General features: G+C 45.8%; 1 protein-coding gene and 1 long non-coding RNA gene across 2 annotated transcripts in view; one reads left to right on the top strand and one right to left on the bottom strand.

The window, feature by feature from the left end:
* The window catches only part of LOC139053063 (uncharacterized), a 407344-nt gene that overhangs the window by 213355 nt on the left and 166984 nt on the right, over positions 1–27005 (bottom strand). Inside the window, exon 4 of the long non-coding RNA XR_011510185.1 lies at positions 16349–16547. This is a non-coding gene — a long non-coding RNA (uncharacterized lncRNA). The remainder of the gene's footprint in view (positions 1–16348; positions 16548–27005) is intronic.
* The window catches only part of LOC139053062 (uncharacterized), a 57141-nt gene continuing 31156 nt past the window's right edge, over positions 1021–27005 (top strand). Inside the window, exons 1-9 of the mRNA XM_070530202.1 lie at positions 1021–1144; positions 1745–1823; positions 1915–1947; positions 2387–2413; positions 6891–6914; positions 12714–12817; positions 16384–16512; positions 21619–21876; positions 25429–25642. Of these exons, the coding sequence (XP_070386303.1) occupies positions 12736–12817; positions 16384–16512; positions 21619–21876; positions 25429–25642 (683 nt within the window). The 5' untranslated portion in view covers positions 1021–1144; positions 1745–1823; positions 1915–1947; ... (1 more) ...; positions 6891–6914; positions 12714–12735. The remainder of the gene's footprint in view (positions 1145–1744; positions 1824–1914; positions 1948–2386; positions 2414–6890; positions 6915–12713; positions 12818–16383; positions 16513–21618; positions 21877–25428; positions 25643–27005) is intronic.

Raw genomic sequence — 27005 nt, 5'->3', positions numbered from 1 at the left:
TCAGCGAATGGTCCACTACGCGCGTAAAAGCACTTATAATTCAAAATACTGCCCAATACAAGCAGATTTCGAAATTTAGGCTTCCGGTTAGTTTTCATTGCACTCCATGAAGTTACCCCTCAAGAAACAAAAAATGCCTCCACAGGCTTGTCACATTTGTCTCTGACATGTTTGAACGACTTTCACTTAGTGGATTCGTAAGCGCGCGTGCGAGAATTCGCCGCCGTCTCTCCTTCCTCTCTCACTCTATCTCTCCATTCCATCTTTCTATTCTGTTTTTCCCGTCCTCCAGCGTAGCGCAGCCAACCAGATGCTCTTCTGGTTAACATCCCTGCCTTCCCCTTCTCTTTCCTGCTCCTCCTAAACCCACCCACTTAACAGAATTGAATCGCGAGTCTTCGTTGATTCAAGCCTTCCGTCTACCTCGGCTGGAGCAGGGCGATCAAAACATATCTGATGAATGGACAGTCACGGGGTACGAGTCGTCCGAGCGAGCGAGGGTTTGAAATTCAGAATTCTAAAGCGTACAAACGTGTGCCGCTGCGAGGTGGCGCCACCAAATGAGTTATGCGCGTGCGAAACTCAACGTGCCGGACACGCATGTGCAAGGATTTTCCTCGCTGTCTTCTTTACAAAAAGAGGTTGGTTAGCCTTGCCTTCAGCACCCGATTTCACTGAGAGACGTACAGTAGAGCGCAGAAAATTGTTTGCTATGTATCGCTGGAATGGGACAGAGGTATAATTTATTTGGTGAAAATGGATAACCCAATAGCATGAAGAAAAGTTGTCAAAACAACTCTAGCTCTTTGAATTTCGCGCTCACTCCACCGTTAAGACAGAGTCGCCGATGTCACCATGGCTCGAGTCACCACTAGAGCAAAAAATACACTACTTGGAAGAATCAAAACTAACGATAACTGCTGTCTGCCGTAGGGGGCAAAACGCGTCAACGCTGACAATGATTCTCGGCCGATCTCTCACAGTGGGTATGCACCACAGTTTCCGACGCCGTCTTTTAACGGCAGCCACCGCGCGTGCATTTCACGCGACCGTCGCGTGCCCCCGTCCGTTGGGTCTCGTTCCTTCGGTGACGTGTGCAGCCGAGCGGACGTGTACGCTCTTCGGGAAGAGCCGACCTCTCACGGTGAGCGTCACCGCCTCTTAACGTCGCCTTTTTCTCCTTTCACGTCCGGAAATTTCCAGCGCTAAGAAAGTAGGCCTCCGCTCTGCCCCGAGTGCTGCCCACGCCGGTCGTGGGCAACACTCGATGTCGCGCTGCGATAGCATCGCGTGCTGTCGAAACCCGTAAGCTGTGCGAGTGAATTCGGTAAGCGCGAACGGTGCTGCGCCAGGGGAAATATCACTCATGGAATAACGTAGCCCGTTTACCTTAGGCAGTCCCGTTTGACCATTACAGCGGTTGCAGAACTTCCAGACGTCGTGCCGACCTTGCTACCCTTATCTACCCGCAAGCAGTTTCTTGCAGGTGCACTCGGCAAACGACTTACTCCGCTTACCTCCACTTACCCTCGTTTTAGCTTCCAGCCCCTAATGTCTTGATTGGTGACGGCCAATGCCATAATATAGAGAGAATTCTCGTGAATGACGACGCATGTGGGCTTGTCTGCGTGTGCGTGCGCTGCTGGACACACAATTTAACAACTTCTGTGCAGAAGGCTATAGGGGCGTTGTTGCTAATGCGTTCTGGTCTCGATCTCATACGCTTTGCTTTAACTCTTCACAGTGCACCCCTGCTGAAGATCCTCTGCCTCTGTTCCTGGACCGTTCTCCGACTTCGAGCGAATAATCAACTCCAGCCATGAGTAAGTCCCGGTAGCCGCTACCAGCTCCGGAATGAATTCGCCCGTAACGAGCTCCAACGTGCTTAACACCCGATTCCCTTTTTTTCCACAGCTGAGATGTCTGAGATGTCAACGATTTCAGGCGGTGAGTTTGCTCGTCGAGCGCATGCCTCTTTTCAGAGTCACTTTTGTTTTCGTCCTTGTTTTCGGCCCCGTGTGTTGGCGTGCCAATTGGCGCAGTGCAGCTCCGAATCGACCTAACGGAACCAGTTTTCATTTAAGTGCACCCTTTGACATTGAAAGCTTGCATGCATCTTTGAATAGCCATGCTGGGTGTCACAGTTTTATGTTTTTTTTTATGTCTGAATGTAACACGAACTGGCAGCAAAGATTTTATGATAATGTAATAGTACATTGCAGTTCCTGTGTTAGGCGTCCAATTGCGGCGTTTGACAAACTGGCGTTGATGTTGTAGGTTTGGCTGTTACTTTTATTTGGACCAGTGCTGATCCAATTTCCCTCGATGCTGATATTTTTAATCTTTTATTTTTGCTGTCGTAATTTTGCTTTTTTCGCATTTCCAGGCGAAGTCTCCGGGATTGAGTCGTCGGGTAAGAACTACTGTTAAAGGCAACGCCTTTCTTTCTTCTGCTTCCTTAAGTCGATCGCCAATGCAACACCGCGACTGAGAAAGATGCGTCTTATGCCCGCATAAGGGATTCTTCGAATCACGGATATTTGAAGGAATGCGTAGAAACTGGTGGCACAGCGGGGTAGTGGTCTAGGTTCCAAGACATGTGCAAGCTGCGTCCGTTTTTTTTCCCGCCTGTACCACAGATACTGTGTCCTATAGGTGCACCTAGTCCGGTGTTTTTTTCCAAACTAATTCACCTCGATGAAGTACCCTACGCGACAGGTTCTTTCCTGCATAAGCGAGCGCAGGCGAGTGTGATGCTGTGAAATCTATCTCCCTCCCTTCGTGGTCAAAGAAGCCTCATGCACTGTTGCTCGCTTTGTGAGGCCCGATGTCGCAGTGTGGCCGAGAACTGTGCAAGCGGTAGCGGCAGCGTCACCATACACTGCTGTCTCACGTGACTTATGCGTTGCGTCGTCATGAACCAATAATTTCACAGAAAGAAAAAAAAACTGGCTGTAAAAGAAAGGCGATTATGTTAAATTAGTGAAGACGCCGATATGCTTGCCGGTTTGGAGATCTCAAAAACATGTCAGAAATCAAACGTGTTAAAAACATGTTACAGAAAACATGTTAAACAGAAATGGTTGATCTGTAACTAAGCCCGCACAGCAGCCACCGTTGCTAGCTCGCGCGCTTAGCGTGTTAACATGCGCGTGGTCTGCGGTTGCTCCCGAAATCGAGGGCACTGATTTACCGTGTTGACATGTAAAAAAAAAAGGTGTGTATTCACATCAGAAAGTTTTCGTCGTCATTGGTTCGTGTTAGCTTTCTCCTTGTGTTTGTCGCAAACAAAAAGTATCCCAAGAGCAATTAAGCGGAAGCTATAGGGACATTCATGAACAGCAGGTTGCGATTATCCCTCAAGAGAAAATTGTATAATAGCTGTGTCTTACCAGTACATACCTACGGGGCAGAAACCTGGAGGCTTACGAAAGGGGTTCGACTCAAATTGAGGACGACGCAACGAGCTATGGAAAGAAGAATGATGGGTGTAACGTTAAGGGATAAGAAAAGAGCAGATTGGGTGAGGGAGAGAGCGTAAACTTTTATTTCAAATCAACAAGATTTGAGTCCGGCGTCTTTTTAGTGGGTCTGGGCACCCGCCGCGGACGCGGTTCCGAGACCTTGTCTCGAAGCGGCTTCCTCGGCTCGCTGGACGGCCCAGAGTTGTGCTGTCAGTTCAGAGCTGAGCAGTGCGGTCATCCAGCGTGACCGGAGACTGGCGGTGGAAGAGACGGAGGGGTCGGCACTGCCCGACTTGTTGTTTAGGTCCCAACACTCCCATAACATGTGATTTAGTGTGGCAACCTCGCCACACGACGTGCATTTGTTTGTAGTGTACATGTCTGGATACATGGCGTGCATGAGTCTGGGGTTTCTGTAAGAGTCTGTTTGTAATTGTCTGAAGTGTACTGCTTGCGTCCTGTCTAACCTAGCGTGAGGGAATGAGTATATGCGTCTTTGTAATTGGTAGTGTGCCGTGATGTCGTGAAAACTAGTCATACGATCCTCCCATGCCCAGACGTTTGCAGTACCCCGCGGGGGCTCTTACTCCGACGCTGCTCGGTGAGTCAGGCCTCGAGCAACGCCGTGAGCCGCTTCGTTGGGGGTGCTCATTCCAGTGTGTGCCGGGATGCCTTCGCAAATGAGCAAATGCCTTCTGTTATCAACGTCGGCCTCTCCCTTGCTTCCTGGTGTATGGGATGTCACTGGAGTATCTGATACGCCTCTTGCGAGATGCGCCCATTTGCAAAATTGCGAATTGCCGTTGAGTCGCAGATCACGTATGTAGCTTTGGTTTGTGTGAGGGCCAGTGCTATGGCCGCTTCCTCTGACGCTTCGGCATGTGCCGTGTTCACGGTGACGCTCGTGAGGTGGTTGCCTCGGTGGCTAGTGACTGCCGCCACGAAACTCTTCCTGTCTCGATAGCGGGCTGCGTCGGTGAAGACCGCCTCCTTGTTGTTAGAGTAACTTTTGGTCATGTGTTTTGCCCTGGCTTTACGCCTTCCTGTGTGGTGTTGGGGGTGCATGTTGCGAGGCAATGGGGGTACGTATAGTTCTAGTTGCCTGTACTTAGCGGCGTGAGTAGCGTGAGGTGTACTCACGACAATGATGTTTTGGCGGTTCTTGGTGCACACCGTGTCCTCCCCTGCTTTTCGCCCCGGTACGTTGGCCGCCCGGTAAATGGCCGATGCGAGGAGCACGGTTCCGGTGGCGGCAACGTCGAGGCTTCCTCTTGGTCGTATCACGACCTTGAAATCACTTCGTGGGAGTAGTGGCATTTTACTGTTCCTGATGACTTGTTGCTTGACGTTACGCTGTCTTTGACGCGAACGCTGTCAGTCGCCGTTCGCTCCCTCGCCGGTGCGGGAGTGGGTTCCGTTCTGGGTGTTGCTTTGCGCGGCCTCGCCGTTGAATTGGGTCTTGTATCGAATGGTGCACCAACCGTTGCCTTGGAGAAACTCTTCAGGGGAGATGTCCTCCCCGTTCACTTGAACTTCCATCACTGCTCCGGCGAAGCGAGCTCCGGTGAGGGTTAGCGTCGAGCTGGTCAAAAGCCTCTGTGATTGGGAAGGAAGTCGTTTCCCACCTTGAATATGGTGCCAGTAGAATCTTGGTGACTTCCTGCATACGCTGGTGTTACATTCATGAGGCGAATGAGCGATAATCACAGCGAAATTCTTGGAAAACGGAGCCGACGTGAAGTGCGTTCCCTCCCATTGGCAACTTCTTCTTCTCATTGGGTGAGGGAAGAAACGCGAGTTAATGAAATCTTAGTTGAAATCAAGAAAAAGAAATGGGCATGGGCAGGACATGTAATGAGGAGGGAAGATAACCGAGGGTCATTAAGGGTTACGGACTGGATCCCAAGGGAAGGGAAGCGTAGCAGGGGGCGGCAGAAAGTGGGCGGATGAGATTAAGAAGTTTACAGGGACGACATGGCCACAATTAGTACATGACCGGGGTTGTTGAAGTATGGGACAGGCCTTTACCCTGCAGTGGGCGTAACCAGGATGATGATGATGATGATGATGACGACGACGACGACGACGACGATGATGATGATGATAGGCGCATTCACGCCGTCGTCGCCGTCACCGCCGTTGTCGTGCGTTCCTGCCCGACGGCTGCGTCAAGCCAACACGTGCCACCTGTGTATTGTGAGCGCGCCCTCGAGGAGATTAAGCCTAACGTAGGCCTTGCTATCGGTGTCGATGCTTGAAAACTTTTTGGAAACTTGGGAACTGGTAAGGCTTTGTTTTTCAAAGTATTTATGTAAAATAATTTACAACGTTGAAACTGAATAAGCGTGTAAATGGGTCTATAACAAACACGCTTACACCGCTTGGGTGTGGGGTGTAAGTTAGAGATTGATTTACACCTGCGCACATTTATAAGGATGGAAGGTATTTTACGGTTCAGGTTCGTTCGTTCATTGAGATGGCGTATCGTTCATTATTTTCCATTCAAATGTTTTATGTATTCTCGTTAATATTTCTGCTAAATGCCTTTGTTTTTTACTTCCTCGGAGATCAGATTGAGCTATGTCTGTTGCTGACAACGGGTTAACGCGAAGAAGGAAGACAAATTGATAAACAGCGGGCGAACAAGGAAACCCTCCGCTCGGAGTCAATGCTGCATGTATTTCACCTATTCATAATTTCATTGAAAAACAGTGTACGATAGTTATGCCACATCAGTGTGTGTCTGGTGGTCTCGAGTACCTGTATTGGTTCATCTCTTAAGCGCTGACTATCCAGCAGACCACCCGGGACGTTGAAGTTTGTCAGGAGGCACCCAACGCTTGCCTAATTTTGTCGCATGTCTTGGGCACGTTATACACATGGATGAATAAAAATGTGATTAAAAAATTTCAATTGCATATCAGGTGGCACGAGTCATACCAGTTTTTTTAATACAGTGCACCGTTTTTCTTTTACTTTTGTGGTAGCCAGCGCAATTCTAACCCTTGATATACATTAATCGATGAGGCATACATCATTTCTGCGAGAGAAAGGCTAGCCTTATTGAATATTTAGCATTGTTCCACTGGCTAACTGTGTAATTCATGACCTTTCGGCACTTATTGCAATTAAGGAATTGTAGCCGGCGATCTTGCATTCACTTGTAGCGAATTCTCGGGACGACACCAGTTTCGAGATTTTTCCAGTTATGCCACGATACACAATGGCGTTCCAGCTATTTTTGTGCTGCAATGCGTGAAGCAGAGTATTTTTTTTTTTTTACGTGACACAGCAGTGCATTTGTACCGCGAGTTGGACTGTGCATATCTCGAAACTGGTGCCATCCTCAGAAGTCGCATACGAGATAGAAGTGACGAAGAAGTAATGTTCTGATGCCTCCTTCCTTGTGCTTCTCTTGTTTTGCAGCCATGAGCGCCAGTGGAATATCCTGTGAGTTTCACACAGTGGTTTTATTACATACTCTTTTCATAGAGGCACAATCCACAACGGTGTGACGAGAGGTAGGACGAACAAGAGAAGCCTCGGCTCGGAGCCAACGTTTTGACAGGAAGACTTTGTTAGGCTAGGCCAGCTTATTTGCTACGGCAGGATTTGTTAACACGCATAACAACATAACAAACATAAGTTGTTAGGCTTGAACAATGTGAGGGACGGGAAATGGTGTTGGGTATGTTGAAAAGGAAGCATTAGCGTTGATAGTTTAATAGAACAAGGACGCGAGGTCAGCGGTACATATAGTTTTACTAGTACACCTAGGGAGGCAATTATTTAACCTTCTAGAAACTGTGAGGGCAGAAAATCGATATGGAGAGAATGAAAAATTAATAATAAGCAGTAAATACCTCGTCTCGAACGTTAAAGGGACACTAAAGTGAAAAGTGATTTCTTCTGCATCAGTAAATCACCGTTCTACAACACCAAAAACACCACCCTTACAACGATAGGACGTTTGGTAAGCGAGAAAAAGCGCAAGAACGAAATACGGGTGGCGACGCCTGCTTAAGTTCCCGCACCTGGGGGCTGTGACGTCATGGATTTTGATGGCATCTTCTAGGGCCTACTAATTATATATAACGGTACAGATTGACTACATTGTGTTCTAAAGGAACCAAATATTAAACACGCCAAGTTTCGGGAACCTTTATTCAGCCAACGCGGCCCAAATGCGAAAACAAACTTTGGAATCCATGACGTCACGCTGACGTACCGGCGCTGGCGTTTCGGCGCGAAATTCAAATACTGATACTTGGACCTTCATTTTCTCATCTAATATTCAAACTATTTTCTTGAAATGACTGCCTGCAGGGTTCTCAAACAATGCTTTATTAGTCTACACTGATTTATTGTTTCCCTTTAGTGTCCCTTTAATCAAGAAGCACGACGTGAACAAAAATGGGATTTCCGTGGATGAAAAACGGATATTGGGAGTAGGGTGTGTAAATGGCTAACGAAAGATATGAGAACAAGCACACATGTTGTCGAAATTAAGGAAGGAAAACTGCCCAAATATATTTACAGAACATACAAGTGAGCTTCTTTCTAAGTGGTCATCACGAAAAAAAAAATGCAATGTGAACAGTCAACAACAACAAAAAAAAAACCTTCCAAGGACGGAGCGACCACTACCAACTGCCAGGTTTATTGCACTCAAGGCAATATGTTCAACACCTACCGCGGTGGCATAGTGGCTATGAAATCGCGCTCCTGAGCACGAGGTCGTGGGATCGAATGCCGGCTTCGACGACCGCATTTCGATGGGGGCGAAATGCAAATACCATGCCTCGTGCATTAGAGGCGCGGCCTATTCTCTGACGCGGCCTATTCAAGTACATGTAAAACGCAAAAACGCTTTTCTGAAATACCTCCTAGACCTATTTTAATGAAATTTGTTGCATTTAAAAGAGAAGATTAAATTCTAGTGACTGTTGGATGCGGAATTTCGAGTTAGGGCCTGAATTTCGTTACAATGATTTTTAACAATTCGAAACTTCAAAAAATATAGAAGCACGACGTTTTCTGCTTAATAGCTCTCGATTAGGAATAGATGTCACGGTTCTGTAAGCGTTATCTATTAGAACATTCAGAGCGGACAATTTCGATATGTCAGTTTGTATCTTACGTGAATTTATTACGTTGAGTACAAGGGTTCTGCAAAAGCTGTATTCCCATATTACAAAATTTTTCGAGGTTTATGTGCAACATATCAATTTTGTCCACTTTAGATGTACTATTAGGTGCAATAAACTGAATTATGTTAACGTTTTTCATGGTTGAGTTAAAGAGTTGGAAACTATATAGTTTTGTTTTCTTAAAATTTTCGATTTTTCCCAATTTTATTTAAGAAAATGACGGCCTAATTTAAAATTTTGAGACCAACCGTCACTAGATTTTAAGTTTTTTTTTTTTAAATGCAACTAGCTTCGTCGAGTTTGGTGCACTGGTTGCCGAGAAAAACGAATTCTCCTTTTACATGTATTTAGATAGGTCAAATTAATCACGAGTCCTCCACCACGGCGTGCCTGCTAATCAAATTGTGGTTTATGCACGCAAAACCAAGGAATTTAATTCAGTTCGATATATCCAACAGGCAAGCCGCAAAATTTAACAAAAGCATGACTGCAAAAAAAAAGGGAAAGGTACCGATAAAAGGCACATATTGCTAGCTATTCAAAGTCAATCTTTCGTTAAGGGGTTCAATGCTATCAAACATAACGGCAACTTTGTTTACTTTCATGCTGTGGCACGCCTAATGTCATACAGTGTTTATGTCTACCGGGAGTACAGCTCTGAAGATTAATCTCATGCAATTCTACGCTCATTCACTATACCCCTTTCGCAAGCTATGCCGAAATACAAACGCGAAATTCGGCAGATGCTCCCTGTTAGATGTTGACGCTGCGATCTCACGACGACGGCGACGTCGACGACGACCAAGCTGACATCTTCTCCAGCGTGTCACATGACCCCCGGCGGCGGAAGCACCGGCTCGGGGCTGGTTAGAAGGCGGGCGAGTGATACAGCTTAAGACGCGCGACATGGACCACGTCGGAGCTATGCTGAGCCACGGTTGGCTCAAGAGGGGCGATTTCGTACGTGACGTCAGTTACTTTACACAACACACGGTAAGGGTCAGAGTAGCGTTAAAGTAGCTTCCCCAAGAGGCCAACGCGTAGCGACGGCAAAAAAAGGAGAACCAGGGTGCCCAGTGTGTGATGGACGTCACGATGGCGGGCGTCATATAAGCGCCGCTGATTGTCCTGCGACTCCACAAGTCGACGTCGGGCAATATGGCGCGCTTCTTGAGCTTTTAGTATGGCTTCACGGGCGTACTCGCACGTGGAATTCAGGCTAGCATGCAGAATGGTGTCGAAAAGTAGTGTGGGATCGCGGCGAAACAAGAGGAAGAATGCTCACTCAGTACGCATTCAGTATACATGACTTCAGTACAATTCATGCAATATTAAACAAAACTTATATAATAATTACTGTGTGATTGCACTACTGTTTACTATCTCCGCTAATGAGAAATGAAAATACACTTATATACTTACGGTTTTCATATTTGTTCTTTCCAGCTTCTGGCCCGTAAGTCAATATATATATATAGCTTAGGACTTGTTGAGTCCAAACGTTTCCTTTTTTCTATGAATGGAGCTGCAGAGCCCGAAAACAAGCATGCAGTGTTTCGAACGCTGTCGTAGTACTCATAGTCTGACACAATAGTCATTCTAAATTAAACATAAAGCTTTATTTTTTTACATAAGTCCTAATCTTACCACACATTGCTCGACCATCAAAATTTCCTTTAAAACCATCCCGTGAAAACATTGAATACACTTGAGAGAATATGTTCGCGCCAGCAGGTACTAAACATTAGCTACTATGCTGAGAAACAACCGCACTGCCAGAATTATTTCAGTTCTTTCAATGCTGGCGTAATTTGTTCCTTTGGAACGGATTGTCTAGTTGAATACCGACAGCTTTATTCCGGTTGTATTAATAAAGCAGGGTGGTATGGCAGCTTTCATACAAGAACACCTTATGTATAAGAGTAGAATAAGACGTGCCTCCTAGTGCTCGTGCCTGAATAATTCCTTTGCACTTGAATGAATAAACTTACGATACTCATCTCAGGGTAATTCTGGTCTAATCAAAAATACATTGCTGGGCTGGTTAAATATCTCCTAGTTTAAGCCAATATATGTCCTCTGCAGTATGAAGTGCTTCCCCAGAGATATACAATTACCTTTGTCTTGTCCAATCAGACGCAATCTCATGTCTACAAATCTCCTAATTTCATCACATCACGCCACTTCGTTACCTGCCGTCTCGTGTTGATGCGAGACGGAGTACAAGCGTTCGATCCCGCTCTGTATTCGCTTATCACGCCTGCGCTGTGACAGAGAGTGTTCCTGCTCATCGAGCAAGCTCTGTTCATGCTTGCCTGTGCTCACGTGACACCATGCTTGGTGATTGAATCAGCGAATCTTTATTGCAATTTCTGCGACGTGTAACGAATAAAACTGCGAACCTCACTATGTGTGGTTGTCGAATACTGAACTATTACTATCTACGCTGTGCCTTTCGAGCGAATGTGCAACTCCTTTTTTTTTTTGAGGTTAACAGGATTTTTCGAAATCGCTTATACCATATAGCAGATATCTATTCATTGAGCTGGATTATGCAGAGAGTTGGACATTATACTAAAAACAACATTCATACCTGACAAATAAACAAAAATTTCACTTATCAACACTTTACGTAACTGACAAATTGAAGCCAGTGATTTCAAGGAAGATTGACTTGGTTTCGAATATTAAAACTAGCACCAGTCTGGAGATCACTATCTGGAGATCACAAGAGCACCAGTCAATTTCACTATCAAAATTCACTGCTTTTCCATTGTCTTTTCAAATAAAAACGCCTTTGCGCAAAAATTACTGGAAGCATTTCATCCCACACTTTTGGAACACACATATAGAAACTGATGTCATGCCCATAATTTGTCCGTAGCATATATGACGTTTGAAGTCACCGGCTACAATTCGTCATCTGCAGTATTTGCTGCGAAGTAATAATTTAAATGTGAACGAGCGAAACAGGGTTATTAGATATTCATTTCGATTTCCCGGGAAGACATTGTCCTCCTCTATGTGACCAACATGAAGACGTGGAATTGTGCTACATGCTAAGTTTCGTTTCTAAAACTGCATTTATTAATTTTTTTTTAAATGAGAAAGCCAGCAACGGCGTAGCCTTCGAGATCTTTTTCCGTTTCACAGCGGTAACCACAGCTGGCGCGTCAGTTTGGGCCCCACATGCCATTTCTTGTGGTGATCTGGTTCACTCAAGTATCTTATTATTTACTAAAATTATGGTTCGCTACTGATTTTTTAATTTTTAATGCGTGATCGCAAGAGCTCACTGACACAGTTACTCTTTTACGGTTGTACTTTGATTCGAAGCCTGACACAGTTTATTCAATACGTTTGGGAAGAAAATATTGAAGTATTTCCGCTCATTCTACATGCGGCAAAGTTATATGTAATCCAAAAGTTACGATAGTAACCCAAATCTTTAGCAAGATTTCTGCTTTTGTAACTGTGAAGCGCAGCTGACTAATATCCTTGAAATGTACATACACAGAATTTTTTTAATGGCATTGACCCATGGGGCTATAACACGTAGAATAACAAAATTAAGTGACACATGGGCGACTAATAAGCAGATGTTCTTATGAAAATTTCAGATGATATTGAGGGAGCAGCTGACGTCTAGGAGAATAAAAACTAAGAACGAGGGAGTGTGGATTATCAAAGGGCAGGCGGGAGGAGAGTTCACATTCAGAACAACAAATGGAATTAGACGATAATGGTTCTTTCTGCTGAGCTAGAGGAGAACCAAAGAAACGCTGCGCAAATCGTTCAATGTACAGAAGAGATCAGATGTGTTTCAATAGAGAAACCGTAACGAAGGGAAGCGCTGTGGTGCATAGCAGAGAAGTGCGCGGTGTGATAAGTTTGAAGGCACAAGACAGCGTCGACTGACACAAGACGCAGGTATAAGAAAGAGCAACTGTGAGTGGCCTTCATCCTACAGTGTACACGAGGTATCGCTATGCGATCGCCCTTTCGACCACGGCTATGTTTATCAGCTGAAGCGTCTTAGTGGCATTGTTTTTCGCGCCCTGCTGATTGTGAATGCGGAAACTACCATCCAAACTTCCAGCGAGGATTCCCAACAAACGTCGATGATCTTGGCCGCCATCGGTCTATGCTGCTTCGTCCTTCTTGCCGTCTTCATGGGCTACATGTTGCTGGGATCAGCGGATGGTAAGTGAAAAGCAAATTCGTACACGCAATCGCAGTGGAATGGCAGGCAACCATGGATGTCCTTGAGAATCGCGGCTGATTGCGAATGCCTCGAAAGATTGCCATTGAAAGAAATATATGTGTGAGCGGCTGCTTCAGTGACTTTCTCAACCAAATATCTATATTATCTAAATCAAGGCATAGCACGTATACCGAAGAATGTGAGACTTCTTTTCTCAAGAAACTTTTTTCCCCTGCCCGTCGCTTTCACCTAGAGAACCATTTACGTGCAACGCCTCCGACACCATTGGCGTAGCTAATAACCATGCCAACGTTCTTTGAGACGTTTCGCTTTGTAGCTGGCAGGGCGGCGTTACTCCTATCCAGGAGCAGCTGAACGAAGTGGCGCGCCGGACCGACATGGCGCAGCCGCGTATGAAATGAAAACCGTACGGGCAGTCAAAGCACAGCGCTCAACTTTGTCATTATTGCGATCCAATTACATGGACACTCCTGGGGCCTTATAACGTAAAACTGTTCCAATATGTTGTTATTCCAATCTCCTGACGTCAAATTTGCGTAACCGCCGACGCAAGCATCGGGCGGTCACCCGCAGGGTTGTCTGAACAGACCAGTCAAACGCTCTCCTCGTTCATAGGAGGTCACTTTTGTTTCCTTAAAAAACAAATAACATTGTCTACACTGAGCGGCTTGTCTTATCACATTGGCTGACAAGAGGTGAGCAGCACGCTCAAGTGGAGAGGGATTAGATAGGGCCGAGCCACTGCACTGAAAATCGATAACCGGATGACGAGGGTGGCGCCGGCGCCTGCGATTGGTCCGCTCTCCCTTACTTGGCTTGCGGCGGGTCGTAGACAATCGCGGCGGCATACAATGGATACTTAAGAATGACGCTAAAACGGATCCTCAGCAAAGAAGAGTTGGCAGAGCCATGTCCGAAACGTGCCGAAAGTGCTCGAAAACGTTACGCGGCCACGCAAAATGTTTTATTACACGAAAATAAGCCCATGCTCTCCGACAGGAGCGAGCAGCCAGTGCCTGAGCGATCGGCGGCAGCCATCGTTTATTACTTTCGGAACGGGGCAGCCTGCGGCTATTGAGAAGAAAATTCAGTTTTGTTAGGCATATTAATGCATCTTTATCGCGTACACGTAACTTTGACGTGGTGAGTTTTTGCAGTTTTGTGACGTCACGTGAGAGGCAGGTGAAGCGGGCGCAGCCCGAGAACATTTGACCAATAGCCGAGGGCTAATGACGAAGAGGCGTCGAATCAGAAATAACCATTTTTCTTTTGTTCGGTCAAATCATGCATAATCCGTGTGAACATGTTATATCAGATGGGGAGCTATCGCAGTTTTCGTGACGTCGCGTGACAGATAGGTGATATGGGGGTGGTCCCAAAAAGTTTTTGACCAATCGCGGAGGGCGGATTGCAGAATTGGAATAGAAAAGTTTCGACCAGTTTTACGTTATAGCGCCCCTGGCGCATTTTCGTCGTCACCGTCGATGTCGCCGCGATGTTTTCCCAATGCAGTCCAAGGGCGATAACACCGTCGCCGCGCGTCGTATGCTGTGTGTGCGAGTGAAAGCACGCGGGGGAAGCCGACTATCATGGCTCAATCCGGCGCACGCGAAGGAAGAAAGCGGAGAGACAACGCGCTGTGTTCCGTCGCGGAAGGACGGAGGCAGGGAGCAGGGGCGGCGTTGTGCTCCGGAAGCAAACGGCCATCGCTGTTCAATCTCGCGCGTGATACGGCAGAAAGCAGGGAGGCAGCGCGGAAGGCACGGGGGGGGGGGGGGGGGGAGTGGAGGTTCGACTCCGCCGAGAAGTGCGTACTACGCACCTTTGAGCGCGCTAGCTCTTGCGTTGGAGTGAGACACCGCGAGAAGGTCAGTTCACTCTCTACAGCTGCCACTTTTGCTCACACCAGCGTTTTCATAGCGAGTGTCCGCGCCCATCGAGTGCGATGTGATCATGTTTGCTAGTTCGTGATAACGCCATGCTTGTTAGATCATTTAGGCAGCGATTGTTCCCAAGCTTACACAGTCAATAAAGCTACTATCCTTACTTCAGACAGCTGCCTACTAATTCGCTATCGCAATCGATTATTCGCCTTTCGCGTGAAACGGCGCCTTCCTTCTGTCAATGTTTCGCCCTTCGAACCAAACTGCCAGCTTCAAATATATTAATTAATAAAATTGCCCGACGGCCAGATTTCAACAGCAGACCTCTAGCGCAGAAGCCGCATATTGATGCCATTACCCAACGGACGCTGTTCTCCTACAACAGAGTGCATCATACTGCAGTCCCTGTTTTCTTATGCAGATCTCCGGAAATTATTTAAAATAACTGACACATCGTCATACGTCCAACTTAAGGCCCATCCCTAAGATACTGCTGCAAAAAAGAATATGACCGTCCAAAACCCCTCCTAGTCTTTTCGGTCTAGCGGTGACGTGATAGAGTGCCATGAGCAGTGACTCCACTCCTATTTCACCCGGAACTCGCTCACGAAGGCAGTCTTTCATGAACTTCACATGGAGGTTCAATCGCCTCCCAACTTCTTTTTTAGGCTGTCGCTAGTTTAGAAAACACTATAGAAAATTTTTAAAATTTAAGACAACTCTATTATGATGATTACAATTCCAACTCGGAGAGAAAAAAACTCGCATCACACTTGCGCAAATTCTGTGGAAGATTACATTTAGAACTTACAAATTTAATATATTATGCACCGCTCTGTACTGTGCCCATATTTCGTGATTAGGAGTTTTGAAAAACCCTCGTTAACATTGTAACAATCTCACGTAAGCTGTGCATTCAATTATTTTCTTTCGGCTACATACAACAGGTGCATTCTACATAAATGCAGTACTTGTTTCTGGTCCAGAATAAGGCGCATGACGAGCAGCCATAATTTATGTCTCTCTCTAAATTGCATCAAATTTCATTGAAATCGATCTAGTGGTTCTCTAATAAAACAATTTATGAGTTTTTCTTCTGTCTCAGCAAAAAAAAAAGATAAAATTGGCGTTGGCTACGAGCTGAAGCTCCTTTTTAATGAACGACGGACATGATGGCCACAAAATAACGTAAATACGCGTATCGTCTGCAATCATATTTCAAGCAGCACACATAGGCCGAAAGATGTGGAAAGAGAAAGCGTATACAGGACAAGAGATTATACCACCTACGTGTGCCGTGTCTTTCGAGGACAAAAAATTGCCCCGTGCACCTGTCCCGCGTCTTTTGAGGACAAGCAATTTACCAGCGTACTTGTCCCTTGACTTACCAGGACAACCAATTGTTGCTTATACTTCCTCCCGTGTCTTTAATACCGCGTGCGCTCTTTCAACTAACAGCATTACACAACTCACCCAACCATATACTTTGCTGCTACTCTTCCCATCTGCCTTAGACGTAGCGAAAATTGAAACGTGTTGGATGGTTTTTTTTTTTTGTAGTACAGTTCGTAGCATTACACTCAACGAGGACTCGACAAAGATAGGGTTCAAAGATAGGGTTCATACCGTTCGTTGACTTCACATTTTCCCTCTGTGTGCAGCTGAAGAGCCGGAAGAAGCGGACATTTTTGGTGGCGGCGGTGGTGAAGGTGGTGGAGGTGGAGGAGGAAGTGGAGGGGGCTCGCTGCCACCAGCTGTGCCATTGCCACCACATACAGCTCGGATGCCCGGTGAGTGTTCGTCATCTTGCGCTTTAAATTTTTTTCTATTTAGATGAAGGAAAGAAAAACAAGCAAAAATACTTAGACGCATATCCATTGAATGGCAGTTGGTCTAAATACTTGTAACTTGCACTAGTAAAGGGAAAAACAGCCACTGACAAAACAAATTCGCGCAAAAATGAAACTGTCAGGTAAAGTCATTTTTAGATATTTAGCCCAGCTAGATTAAAAAAGAAAGATCATTTCACCTGTAGATAAAACAGCACGACGTACCCCTACGGCGACCGAAATATTATACGCGAACGATATAAATGAGCGATTTTACCCTACAAAGACGCTGACAAAGACTTTGGCATTCTTTGTAAGAACGCGATGCAGTATAAACTGGCACAAGTCTTTCTGAAAGCAGTTGTCCAAAGAAACCGTAAAAAGAAGGCAGCTTAACTGCTCGCGTCAACGATGGTCAATGCAGATGTTTAACATGAACATGAAAGAGTACTTAAAATGTCTTTAAACAAACAAGGCTAAGAAGCATTGTCCCTAGTTAAAACAGCTGAGGCAGCTGAAAGCGCCAAGGTTTGATGGATTCCCATCTACAGCAGGTAGTTCACCAGCCCTTCCCGAGGCAGGTATAAGAATGTTCTGAATAGTTCCTTTACCAGTTATTAACCACCATACAACGGTAGAGGGAGCCGAGACAAAAGCCTCTTGAAAATGTACATGCCTCTTTTTTTATCCGGTGCCCGCCTCTGTGCCGGTTCCCGCTTCTACAACTTCACGCTCATCTGGTATGGAGTTTATATCAGCAATACTTCATCTCTGGCGTTTCAAATGAATGCCGGCATTCATTCAGCTAACTGCCACATAGAAAGTATTTACAAATTGAGTGCACAAACCTCATAAATACATACACCTCAGTACTTTGGTGTCACTTACGCTTCGATTGCTGTACTGGGGAGCTGTCCTTCTGCGATGTAAAAAAAAATGCTACTGCCCAAAGGTTGGGCAAGGATGAGGGTCAGCGAAGCAGGTCTCTACAATATCTTTAAAGTGTGTGTGAGCGTGAATCATCGCATCTTTCGCCACAAAGACAAGAGGAATGCAGCCAGCTGTTCAACTCAGCTCAAACCACGACAGTCACCGCACGCGAGTTCCTTAAAACTGTTCATCTCATTGCACCTGCGAGCTCTGACGTCGGGACAAGTACACAGCTGTTCTGACTGTCGCTACAGCCCTCTAACGTGACCGTTTTCTCATCGATAAAAAGAGCTACCAAGTGTTCTCCATTCGCGGCCGGTGCCAACAGCAGCCCATATATTCCCCATCTACACTTTCTTTGTACCTCTGTCAGTCCAAGTCTTCTCCGGAGCTTAAAGTAGGAAAATTCAGATCCTTAGGCAGCGCTTATCTCATTGTTGCAACACACGCTGAGCTCCAAGGCCAGAGTTTGATGATTCTCCGCTGTTGGTATTCGATTGTCTTGATGACAATTGTGTTATTGTAAGCAGTGGAGACAGGATGACCATTGCGGGTTATGTCGTTATGAGGGCCACGTTTGAGAGCGCAATGGGGAACCTTGCGGTGAATTGTTAGAATCTTTTTTCGACCTCAGAAAGAGTGCCCGGCATCATTCAATGACGACATTGCGGATGGGAGTAAAGGAAGGCGTTGCATTCTCCGAAAAATAAATAAACCAAAACAAAAAATGGGCTCAAATCCATTCTGTGAAGGTCGCTGGCCAGCGAACCTGCGGTATCACCTGATGCAATAGGCCAATGTGACGTAGCCATGGTAGTAGTCCTGCCGAGCCTGAGAAAAACGCCGTTGTGCATGTTGACATTGCTGTTGCTGTTGTCACTCGTTTTCGCACCGCTCTTCTGGAGTCCTAAGTATGCCTGGCCACCCCATAACGCTATGACAACACAAATTAAATCATTTGCTAGGCGGGTTCCTTTATACATACGAAAATGTAGGGGCATCAATACCTGCTTCGTGTGCCACAGTTAGAGCTTCCCAGCAAAGGCAGCTTATGTGAGCGTAGTTTTTACCGGGAAGCACTTGCGGGGAACGCTATGCGCGAAGGCGAGCATTCAGGTTCTTTTTCTTTCTTGTGCACGGCCGGCATCGCCGCTGCCGCGGATGCACGGAGGTGAGCGCAAGCTGGTGGTACTGCAGATAACCCAGTGGAACATGCGGAGCGAGCCTTCTGCTCTGATTGGTTCAGTTTTCTCTCGACGAATTCGGAGAAATGCCGGGATGCTAGTTATATGCAGCTTCGATATGAAACACTCGAAATATGGCAGATATAAACAATGGTTGACGAAACGATGTGAAGATATGTTTAAAGAAATGGCTGTGGCTTAGCTAAGGTTAAGGCCAGGATGCGAAGCATACTAGCCTTTATTTTATTTGTTGAACGACTGCTTAGCCTGGTGAACTGCTGTTGCTTAGCTATATTTGGTTCGGCTAGGCGAAGAAACAACTCATGCAGGCGAGCGCACTAGCTGAGACCCGGCTATGTAGCTACGCGGCCGCAAGCGAGCGCACGAGTTCAGCCTCCGCTTTTGCAGCTGTTATGACGTCATATGGTAGCTACGCGGCCGCGTGGTTGTGCGGCTAGTATGCTTCGCATATTAGAATCAAATTAATAACAAACATAGCAAACATAAAAGAGAATAGACCCACATATGAGACGTGCAGCAATGAACACTGGCTCATACCCTCAATGGTAGCTACGCGGCCGCGCGCGGCGCAGCAAGGAAGAGCGTGGTTGTGCGGCTAGTATGCTTCGCATAATAAAATCCGAAATTATCGATCAAGATGTGTGCCAGTAATTATGTGGCACCCTGTATACCGTGGAAACACTAAAAAAGAACGAACTACCCGGTGCAGCTTGTTTCATTCGGTGAAGAACATAAGGTTTTATTACGTCTACCGATACTCGCTGATTATTGCTGTAAATTCGTCAATGTTGCCCGCTATATCTTCATGGATTAGGAATCGTACTCCGTACTGCTTCTTACCTCGAAGTCCTCTATAGAAACGGACATGGCTATTGCCAGTTCTTCAAACCTCACCAGTTCTTCTAACCTCACGAAGACCGATGACATACCCAATAATGTCCGATAGTTCCACACTAGCTTCACTCGAGAAAGTTCGGGTGTTAGGCGCTGCCATGGTCAGTTTCCATTGGCGGCCTGTCCGAGTCTAGAGAACCTTAGCAGCTTTGGTTGCGTTACAGATCTGACCGCCGCCTTGGTGACGTGCTCTACAGCGGCTGGGGACTGAGGGCCATTGGTTGATCCACTGAGTAATTTGGGAGGGAGTGGCCGGATACTGCACCAGCGATGACAATTCATGTTCTGATGAGGGAGAAACCACACTACGTTAATGAACTGTGCCTTGATCAAGTTCGCCCTAATTAACGTCAAAGGAAGTGAAGTCGACTATCACCAAAGGCCAAGAATGCGACTCTCGGCAAAGACCGCGGGTTCTAGTGCCCTAATAAAGTCTATACTTATTACCTGTGTCCTAATTATATTGGCCTTATCACTAAACGTCACGGATTCGACTTCCACATAAGCACCAGGGCTCGACTCCCACCGAATGTCATGGGTCTGAGTGCCTGAACTAACTCTATCCATGCCTTTATTTTAACACTTTCCCTTTATTTTTCGCGTGATGAGCGGCATATGAGCAAGCTGTGGAAGAAAACAACGACGAACGCGCGAGCAGTAGCACGAGCGCGTATCTGCGCAAGGCGACCTCACATGACTTTCTGTACCAATACCATTATTAAAGCTTTCACCTTAGAAAAAAATTGCGTTAAGGCCTTTCGATACAAGTTTCTCGTCATACACTGACGCATGACATTGCATGATAATGCTTTTCTTTTTATGCACCACGTGGGAAACGTGTATGGATGGTATACATACCGGCGTAGATAAAAAAACTACAAAGTCGATGTCTAATTCAAAGTCTTTCATGTATGCAGGATACCCTAAAGTAAATCATTGGTTAGCCACAGTGATTTCAGCAACTCGTCAGTTTGGTGTCTCATGACCTCTATGAAATTGTTGAGATTAGTAGTCTAGCGAGACGATTTATTACATTTTTCAGCACTGAATTCCCTGCTTTGTACGTATGCACGTACTTTTCCGAACAAGGTAAGAAAGAAAAAAGCGAGCGTTGCCCGATGGTTAGTGCACCTGGTTCTGCTAGAAGAACGAGGTTGCATTCCAACGGTGGTCACATATTCATTTTTTATTACCAAGGCAAGGCAAGAACCTAACTAGCAACCAGGTACCTGCCGCAAAGTCCCAAGAATTAGGCAAGGAATGGTACGCAGTATAATATAGCTCTAGCTAACTTGTTTGCTCCTTCACGCTTGTTATCGCTTTGCCGTGATCGTGTTCATGCGTGCGCGTTATTTTTCGACGATGAGTAGCCAGCGCACGCCACGTAATTTAAAACAATCCCAAACGCGATGCGATGTGATGGCTGATGCTGTAGAGGCAGCATGTTTACTTTCGTACTCAGCTCATTAAATAACATTGTCGTCGCTGCGCGCCCACGTTTTGTAACGTAATACAATTTATTATTTCGTAGGCTTTTTTTTAAAGCGAGGACAGAAAAGCCGCTCAATATAGAGCGTGTCGAAAGCAATCGAAATTGGTCTTTTCGAAGGCGATCAAACACCAAAACTGTTATCATGTTTGATGGAAATGTAATAATAATGACGAAGGACACCAAAACGATGCAGTTATTTCCATTGTCATGAAAAGCTTTCCTTTCTTTTTAAACTCAGGGCAAGATAGCGGTGACATACTGCATATACCACAGGTCTTTTTTTTTCCAAATTACTGAGTTATATCTTGCCACCTGTGTTAAGCACTGCAACTCGGTCAGTCAGGTAGATTATCTAAAGCAGTAGTTGTTGCTCGCGAGAAAAATCCCCATATCCCCAGGTTCCTCCTTAAAATTACTGATTACCTTTAACTAACTCGCGCTATGCTCACATGTAGCAAATCTGAAATTTAACCCTTATGTACCTAAGTCCGTCTAATTCCTCTCTTTGCTGTCCGAAAGGTTTCGAATAAAAGGTAATTTCTTCAGGAACAACGTCTGCTGGTCCAATAACACCTGAGCAAGCAACCGGAGCCCCACCAGTTATTGGCCCAGCTGCAGTACTCAGTCCTACTCCAACCCCAACTCCAACGCCTACTGGAACACCTACGCCGGCTCCTATACCACGTGTGGCACCACCTCCCATTCCGCCACCGACACCACCTCCCTTTATACCACCGACACCAAAGGCCACTCCAACGCCTACTCCACGGCCCACGACAACTCCTACGACAACTACGAAAGCATGTAAGACCTGGCATCGTAAACTTTACCCCTTTTACGCAGTCCGGTGCTCCATTCGGCACCAATCTAGGGAGTCTTCTTACCTACATGAGCTTAAATGCTTTTAACATGGCGTAAGCGTTGACGAGAAGACTCCCGTTTAAATATATATTGCTACGGCACTACTATTCGATGCTATGTTCATGTTAGCCAAAAGCACGGCTGAACATTGAAAGTGGCTACACAGCTCTGAAATTAAAAAAAGCAAATTTACCAGGCAATATAACATTCAAATGACGCAGATACAAAATATCCTCCTTGGGGAGTTAGGCGTGAGGCTGGGGCGGTGTCACTGTGCACGGCACTGTTTCACGTTAGGCCTCTTTTGAAGGAAGTAGAAGGATCGTATGTCTGCTTAAACTTTTTCCACTACGAAATCTTCGGGATCTTCCAACATCATTAAATTGCACGTAAACCACGCTAAAAGCGCACATATTTAAGCTGCATTACCTTCGGGATGGGGGGTCCATTTTTAGACAGTACATACCCACCGGAGCGGCCCACATAATTTTGACGCCACAACCTTCGGGATCGGCCCACTTCTTCAGACTGTACTATGTCCAGTATAACGGTAAGCTAATACAGGAGACGAAAGATCTGATTAAGAAACGCCAATATATGAAAGCCTCTATACCTACAGCCAGAATAGAACTGGCAGAACGTTCGAAGCTAATCAACAAGCGTAAGGCAGCTTAAGTAAGGAAGTATAATATGGATAGAATTGAACATGTTCTCAGGAACAGAGGCAGCCTAAAAGCAGTGAAGAAAAAACTAGGAATTGGCAAGAATCAGATGTGTACGTTAAAAGACAATGCCGGCAATATCATTGCTAATATGGATAAGATAGCTCAAGCGGCTAAGGAGTTCTATAGAGATTTGCAATGTGCCAATGACACCCACGACGGTAATGGAAGACGGAATAGTCTTGAGGAATTTGACATCCCACAAGTAAAGCCGGAAGAAGTAAAGAAAGCCTTGGGAGCTATGCAAGGAGGAGAGGCAGCTAGGGAGGATAAGGTAACAGCATATTTCTTTATGGATGGTGAGCAGATTGCTCTAGAAAAACTGGCCACCCTCTATACGAAATGCCTCGTGACCTCGAGCGTAACGGAATTTTCGAAGAACTCCAACATAATCCATAAGAAAGGGGACACCAGAAACTTGAAAAATTATAGAACGATCAGCTTACTGTCCATTGTCTACAAATTATGTACTAAGGTAATCGCAAATAGAAACAGAAACACCTTAGACTTCTGTCAACCAGAGGACCAGGCAGGGTTTCGTAAAGGCTACTCAACAATAGACCGTATACACACTACCAACACGACTGATTCTTAGGCTAAAGGCCTTGTCACTATGAGTGAACACACTATCAATAAAGTGATAGAGAAATGTGCGGAATTTAACCAACCCATATATATAGCTTTCATTGATTACGAGAAAGCGTTTGATTCAGACGAAACCTCAGCAGTCATAGAGGCATTACGGAATCAAGGTGTAGACGAGCCGTATGTAAAAATACTGAAAGAGATCTACAGCGGCGCCACAGCCACAGTAATCCTCTATAAAAAAAGCAACAAAACCCCCATAAAGAACGCCGTCAGGCAGGGAGACACGATCTCTCCAATGCTATTCACAGCGTGTTTACAGGAAGTATTCAGAGACTTCGATTGGGAAGAATTGGGGATAAAAGGTAATGGAGAATACCTTAATAATTTACGATTCACTGATTTTGCCTTGCTTAGTAACTCAGGGGACCAATTGCAATGCACGCTCACTGACCTGGAGAGGAAAAACAGAAGGCTGGGTCTAAAAATTAATCTGCAGAAAACTAAGGTATGTTAACAGTCTCGGAAGAGAACAGCAATTACAATAAGTAGTGAGGCACTGGAAGTGGTAAGGGAATACATCTACTTAGGGCAGGTAGTGACGACGGATCCGGATCATGAAACGGAAATAATCAGAAGAATAACAATGGGCTGGGGTGTGTTTGGCAGGCATTCTCAGATCATGAACAGCAGGTTGCCATTATCCCTCAAGAGAAAAGTATATAATAGCGCTGTCTTACCAGTGCTCACCTAAGGGGCAGAAACCTGGAGGCTTACGAAAAGGGTTCTACTTAAATTGAGGACGACGCAACGAGCTATGGAAAGAAGAGTGATGGGTGTAACGTTAAGGGATAAGAAAAGAGCACATTGGGTGAGGGAACAAACGCGAGTGAATGGCATCTTAGTTGAAATCAAGAAAAAGAAATGGGCATGGGCAGGACATGTAATGAGGAAGGAAGATAACCGATGGTCATTAAGGGTTACAGACTGGTTTCCAAGGGAAGGGAAGTGTAGCAGGGGGTGGCAGAAAGTTAGGTGGGCGGATGAGATTAAGAAGTTTGCAGGGACGACATGGCTACAATTAGTACATGACCGGGGTTGTTGGAGAAGTATGGGAGAGGCCTTTGCCCTGCAGTTGGCGTACCTAGGATGATGATGATGATGATGATGATGATGATGATATATGTTTTATCGGCTATGACTCATTTTTATTTTTCCAGTCCTTGCTCTGCGGCATCGATTCGATGTCACATTCGTAAATCGAAGTTCAGTTGCCCACGACGAGCATTTGCAAGAATTCATGCCTGTCGTCTAATGTTCTCGCTTTTCACACAGCATTATTTTCGCCGCGCATTTTGCTCAGGTGTGAGCAGTTTCGGCACAAACCTCTCTCACTTCAAAAATTCCAGTCAAAATCCGACGAACGGACGACTTCGCACAACCAAGTGTTTCTTCTATCCTTCCAACAGTCGCTGGGTGGCCACAGCTGGTTAGTCCTTAACAATTTGAAAACAGACTAAATATGTGTTTCTGCGAAGCTGCACGCATCAGTTTCGGTCTTGCCACACAGCACCATTGATCGTACTAGACACAAGCCGCGTCACTTGCAGTACAGAGCTTTAAAACTGAAACATGCTCTTGATTATCACCGTTTCTGCAATTTATTACTCTTACGTATTATGAGCAGGAGGGCGAGTCGAATAATGTAGGGGGTGGGATATAGTTAATAGTTTATACACAAATAACAGTGAATCACATTTAGTATATAGTGGCAAAAAGAAAGGGTCACTTATACCCAATGTGCAAAAAGTAAATCCTAGGGATATAATTAATAGTCTGTACACAAATAACAGTGATTCATGTTTAGTATTGCAGAATTACTGGCAACAAAAAGGGTTGCTTATTCATAATGTGAACAAAGTAGTTCCTAGTTGCTTTACATTTTTCGATATGCTCCACGAAACGCTGTGAAAATAGAGCTTAGGATGTCACGGCAATATTCTTGAATATCACACGGACACCGCAAAACGAGGAAGCAAATTTCGTTCCAAGTAACAATCTGCATTCAGAGGTTCACGCGGTGTTTAATCTTTTTTCAACTAGATCTACATCGACCGAGAATGTCGGATGAAGCAGGTTAGGCACTTCTCTTTCCCGCCCGAACCCCTTCTTCACGCCCTGTTTGCAGTCTCTGTAGACGAGCTCGTCTGCACGGTGGGGGGAAAGGCCATCTTCCCCGAAATGATCCCGACTGACGGGCTGTGCGACTCCATCTACTACACCAACGTCGCGGTGGTTCATGGCATCTTGCACGGCATCGAAACTGAAGAAAGCTGGGCAACGTTCAAGCTGGTAATGAAGAACCTCACAAAGACTTCCGGTGGCATCGGATTCGATATCCGGTTAGTGATTTTTAGTTATCTCGCTATGTCAAAAAAGCAGTGCAGCTGATAAGAACTGCTGCATTTTGTAAATTGGAAAACGGGAAACACCTGGCACCGAGAAATATCCAATTTGAGGCGTGCTGTACGCAGCGGTAGTTTAGCGGCTTTAGCATGCGTACAGGTTTAGACGAAACCTTTATCACTGCCAACTCACTGATAAGGCTTCTCTTTCTAGCCACTATAGAAGCTACCAGAAAAATTCAATCGCCTTCAAAGAGAAAATTGCTGAAGGGAAGGAAAACTTCCCGCAACAGCATTAAAATGTAAAATAGGCGTTTTCGTAAGAAAGAGCAAGAGGTGAAATGATCACGCCATGGTGGATGGCTTCGGATTCACCACTTGGGCTTCTTCACCGGGCGCCCGATGGTCCGCAGGACATCGCCTTCGTCCAGCGACCATGGCCATGGTCGCTGGACCAAGGCATGGACTCTTAGGCCATGGTCCTGCGACCATGGCCTAAGAGTCGGTCGGTACGACCGAGTCGTGCGGACCGACCCTTATCCGTGGATTCTATACTCGCCAAAATGAAAGGCCCGACAACTAAGTTCTATACCTGTATTTACACCAATATGTTCACCCGCTCTTCACAACGCTGAACGAGGAAATGCAGGGCGGAAAGAGCGAGGATCCACAAGCTGAGTGACCGCATTTCTACTATCTTTAAAACAATTGCATACATCCGTGACACGCTGCTCGATCGATTGCGTTACACAGACCGAACTAACTTCGTCCCACTCGAGGAAGTCTACTTTGGTGGCATGGTAACGTCAGAGCTATCTAAGCCTCTTGAAGCGCACACTACAGCTGTGCGCAACTTCCGCCTTAAATGTTTTGAATTTTATATTGAAGGCGAAGTCAAATCATCAAAAGATTTCCGCTAGTCAATTCATAGATGACGCGGCTGTAGGCAATCGATCACCGCTCTGTGGTAGATACGTGTTGCGTCGATTGCTCCTCTTGTTTCTTCGTTGCCCTGATTGTTTACGGCAGAGAACATCAACAAGCTCGACAACTAATTGAGGCATCTCGAAAACGCAGACCCAGGTTTGGCTGCAGATGTGAGTGTGGAACACTTTCGGAAGTACGTGCCACAAACCACTCAAGGTGACGTGTCCCCATGTTTCCAACACTGAGTGACTTCGTGAGCACTCTTGTGCCCCCCTCATTGAAGCGCTACCGTGCAGAGAGTTTCCTTTCAAATTAACCTTGTCAAGGCAAAGACAAAGAAAAAACTGGAAGCAGCAACCTTGCAGGCGACCCTTGATGCCAAGCAAGATTTGTTAGGAGACCACGGTTAAGATGTTTCTATGCACCAACTACA

The sequence above is a fragment of the Dermacentor albipictus genome, unplaced genomic scaffold (assembly GCF_038994185.2).
Source record: "Dermacentor albipictus isolate Rhodes 1998 colony unplaced genomic scaffold, USDA_Dalb.pri_finalv2 scaffold_63, whole genome shotgun sequence".
In the NCBI taxonomy this organism is placed as follows: Eukaryota; Metazoa; Arthropoda; class Arachnida; order Ixodida; family Ixodidae; genus Dermacentor; species Dermacentor albipictus.
This window is presented reverse-complemented; position numbering and strand designations above follow the sequence as displayed.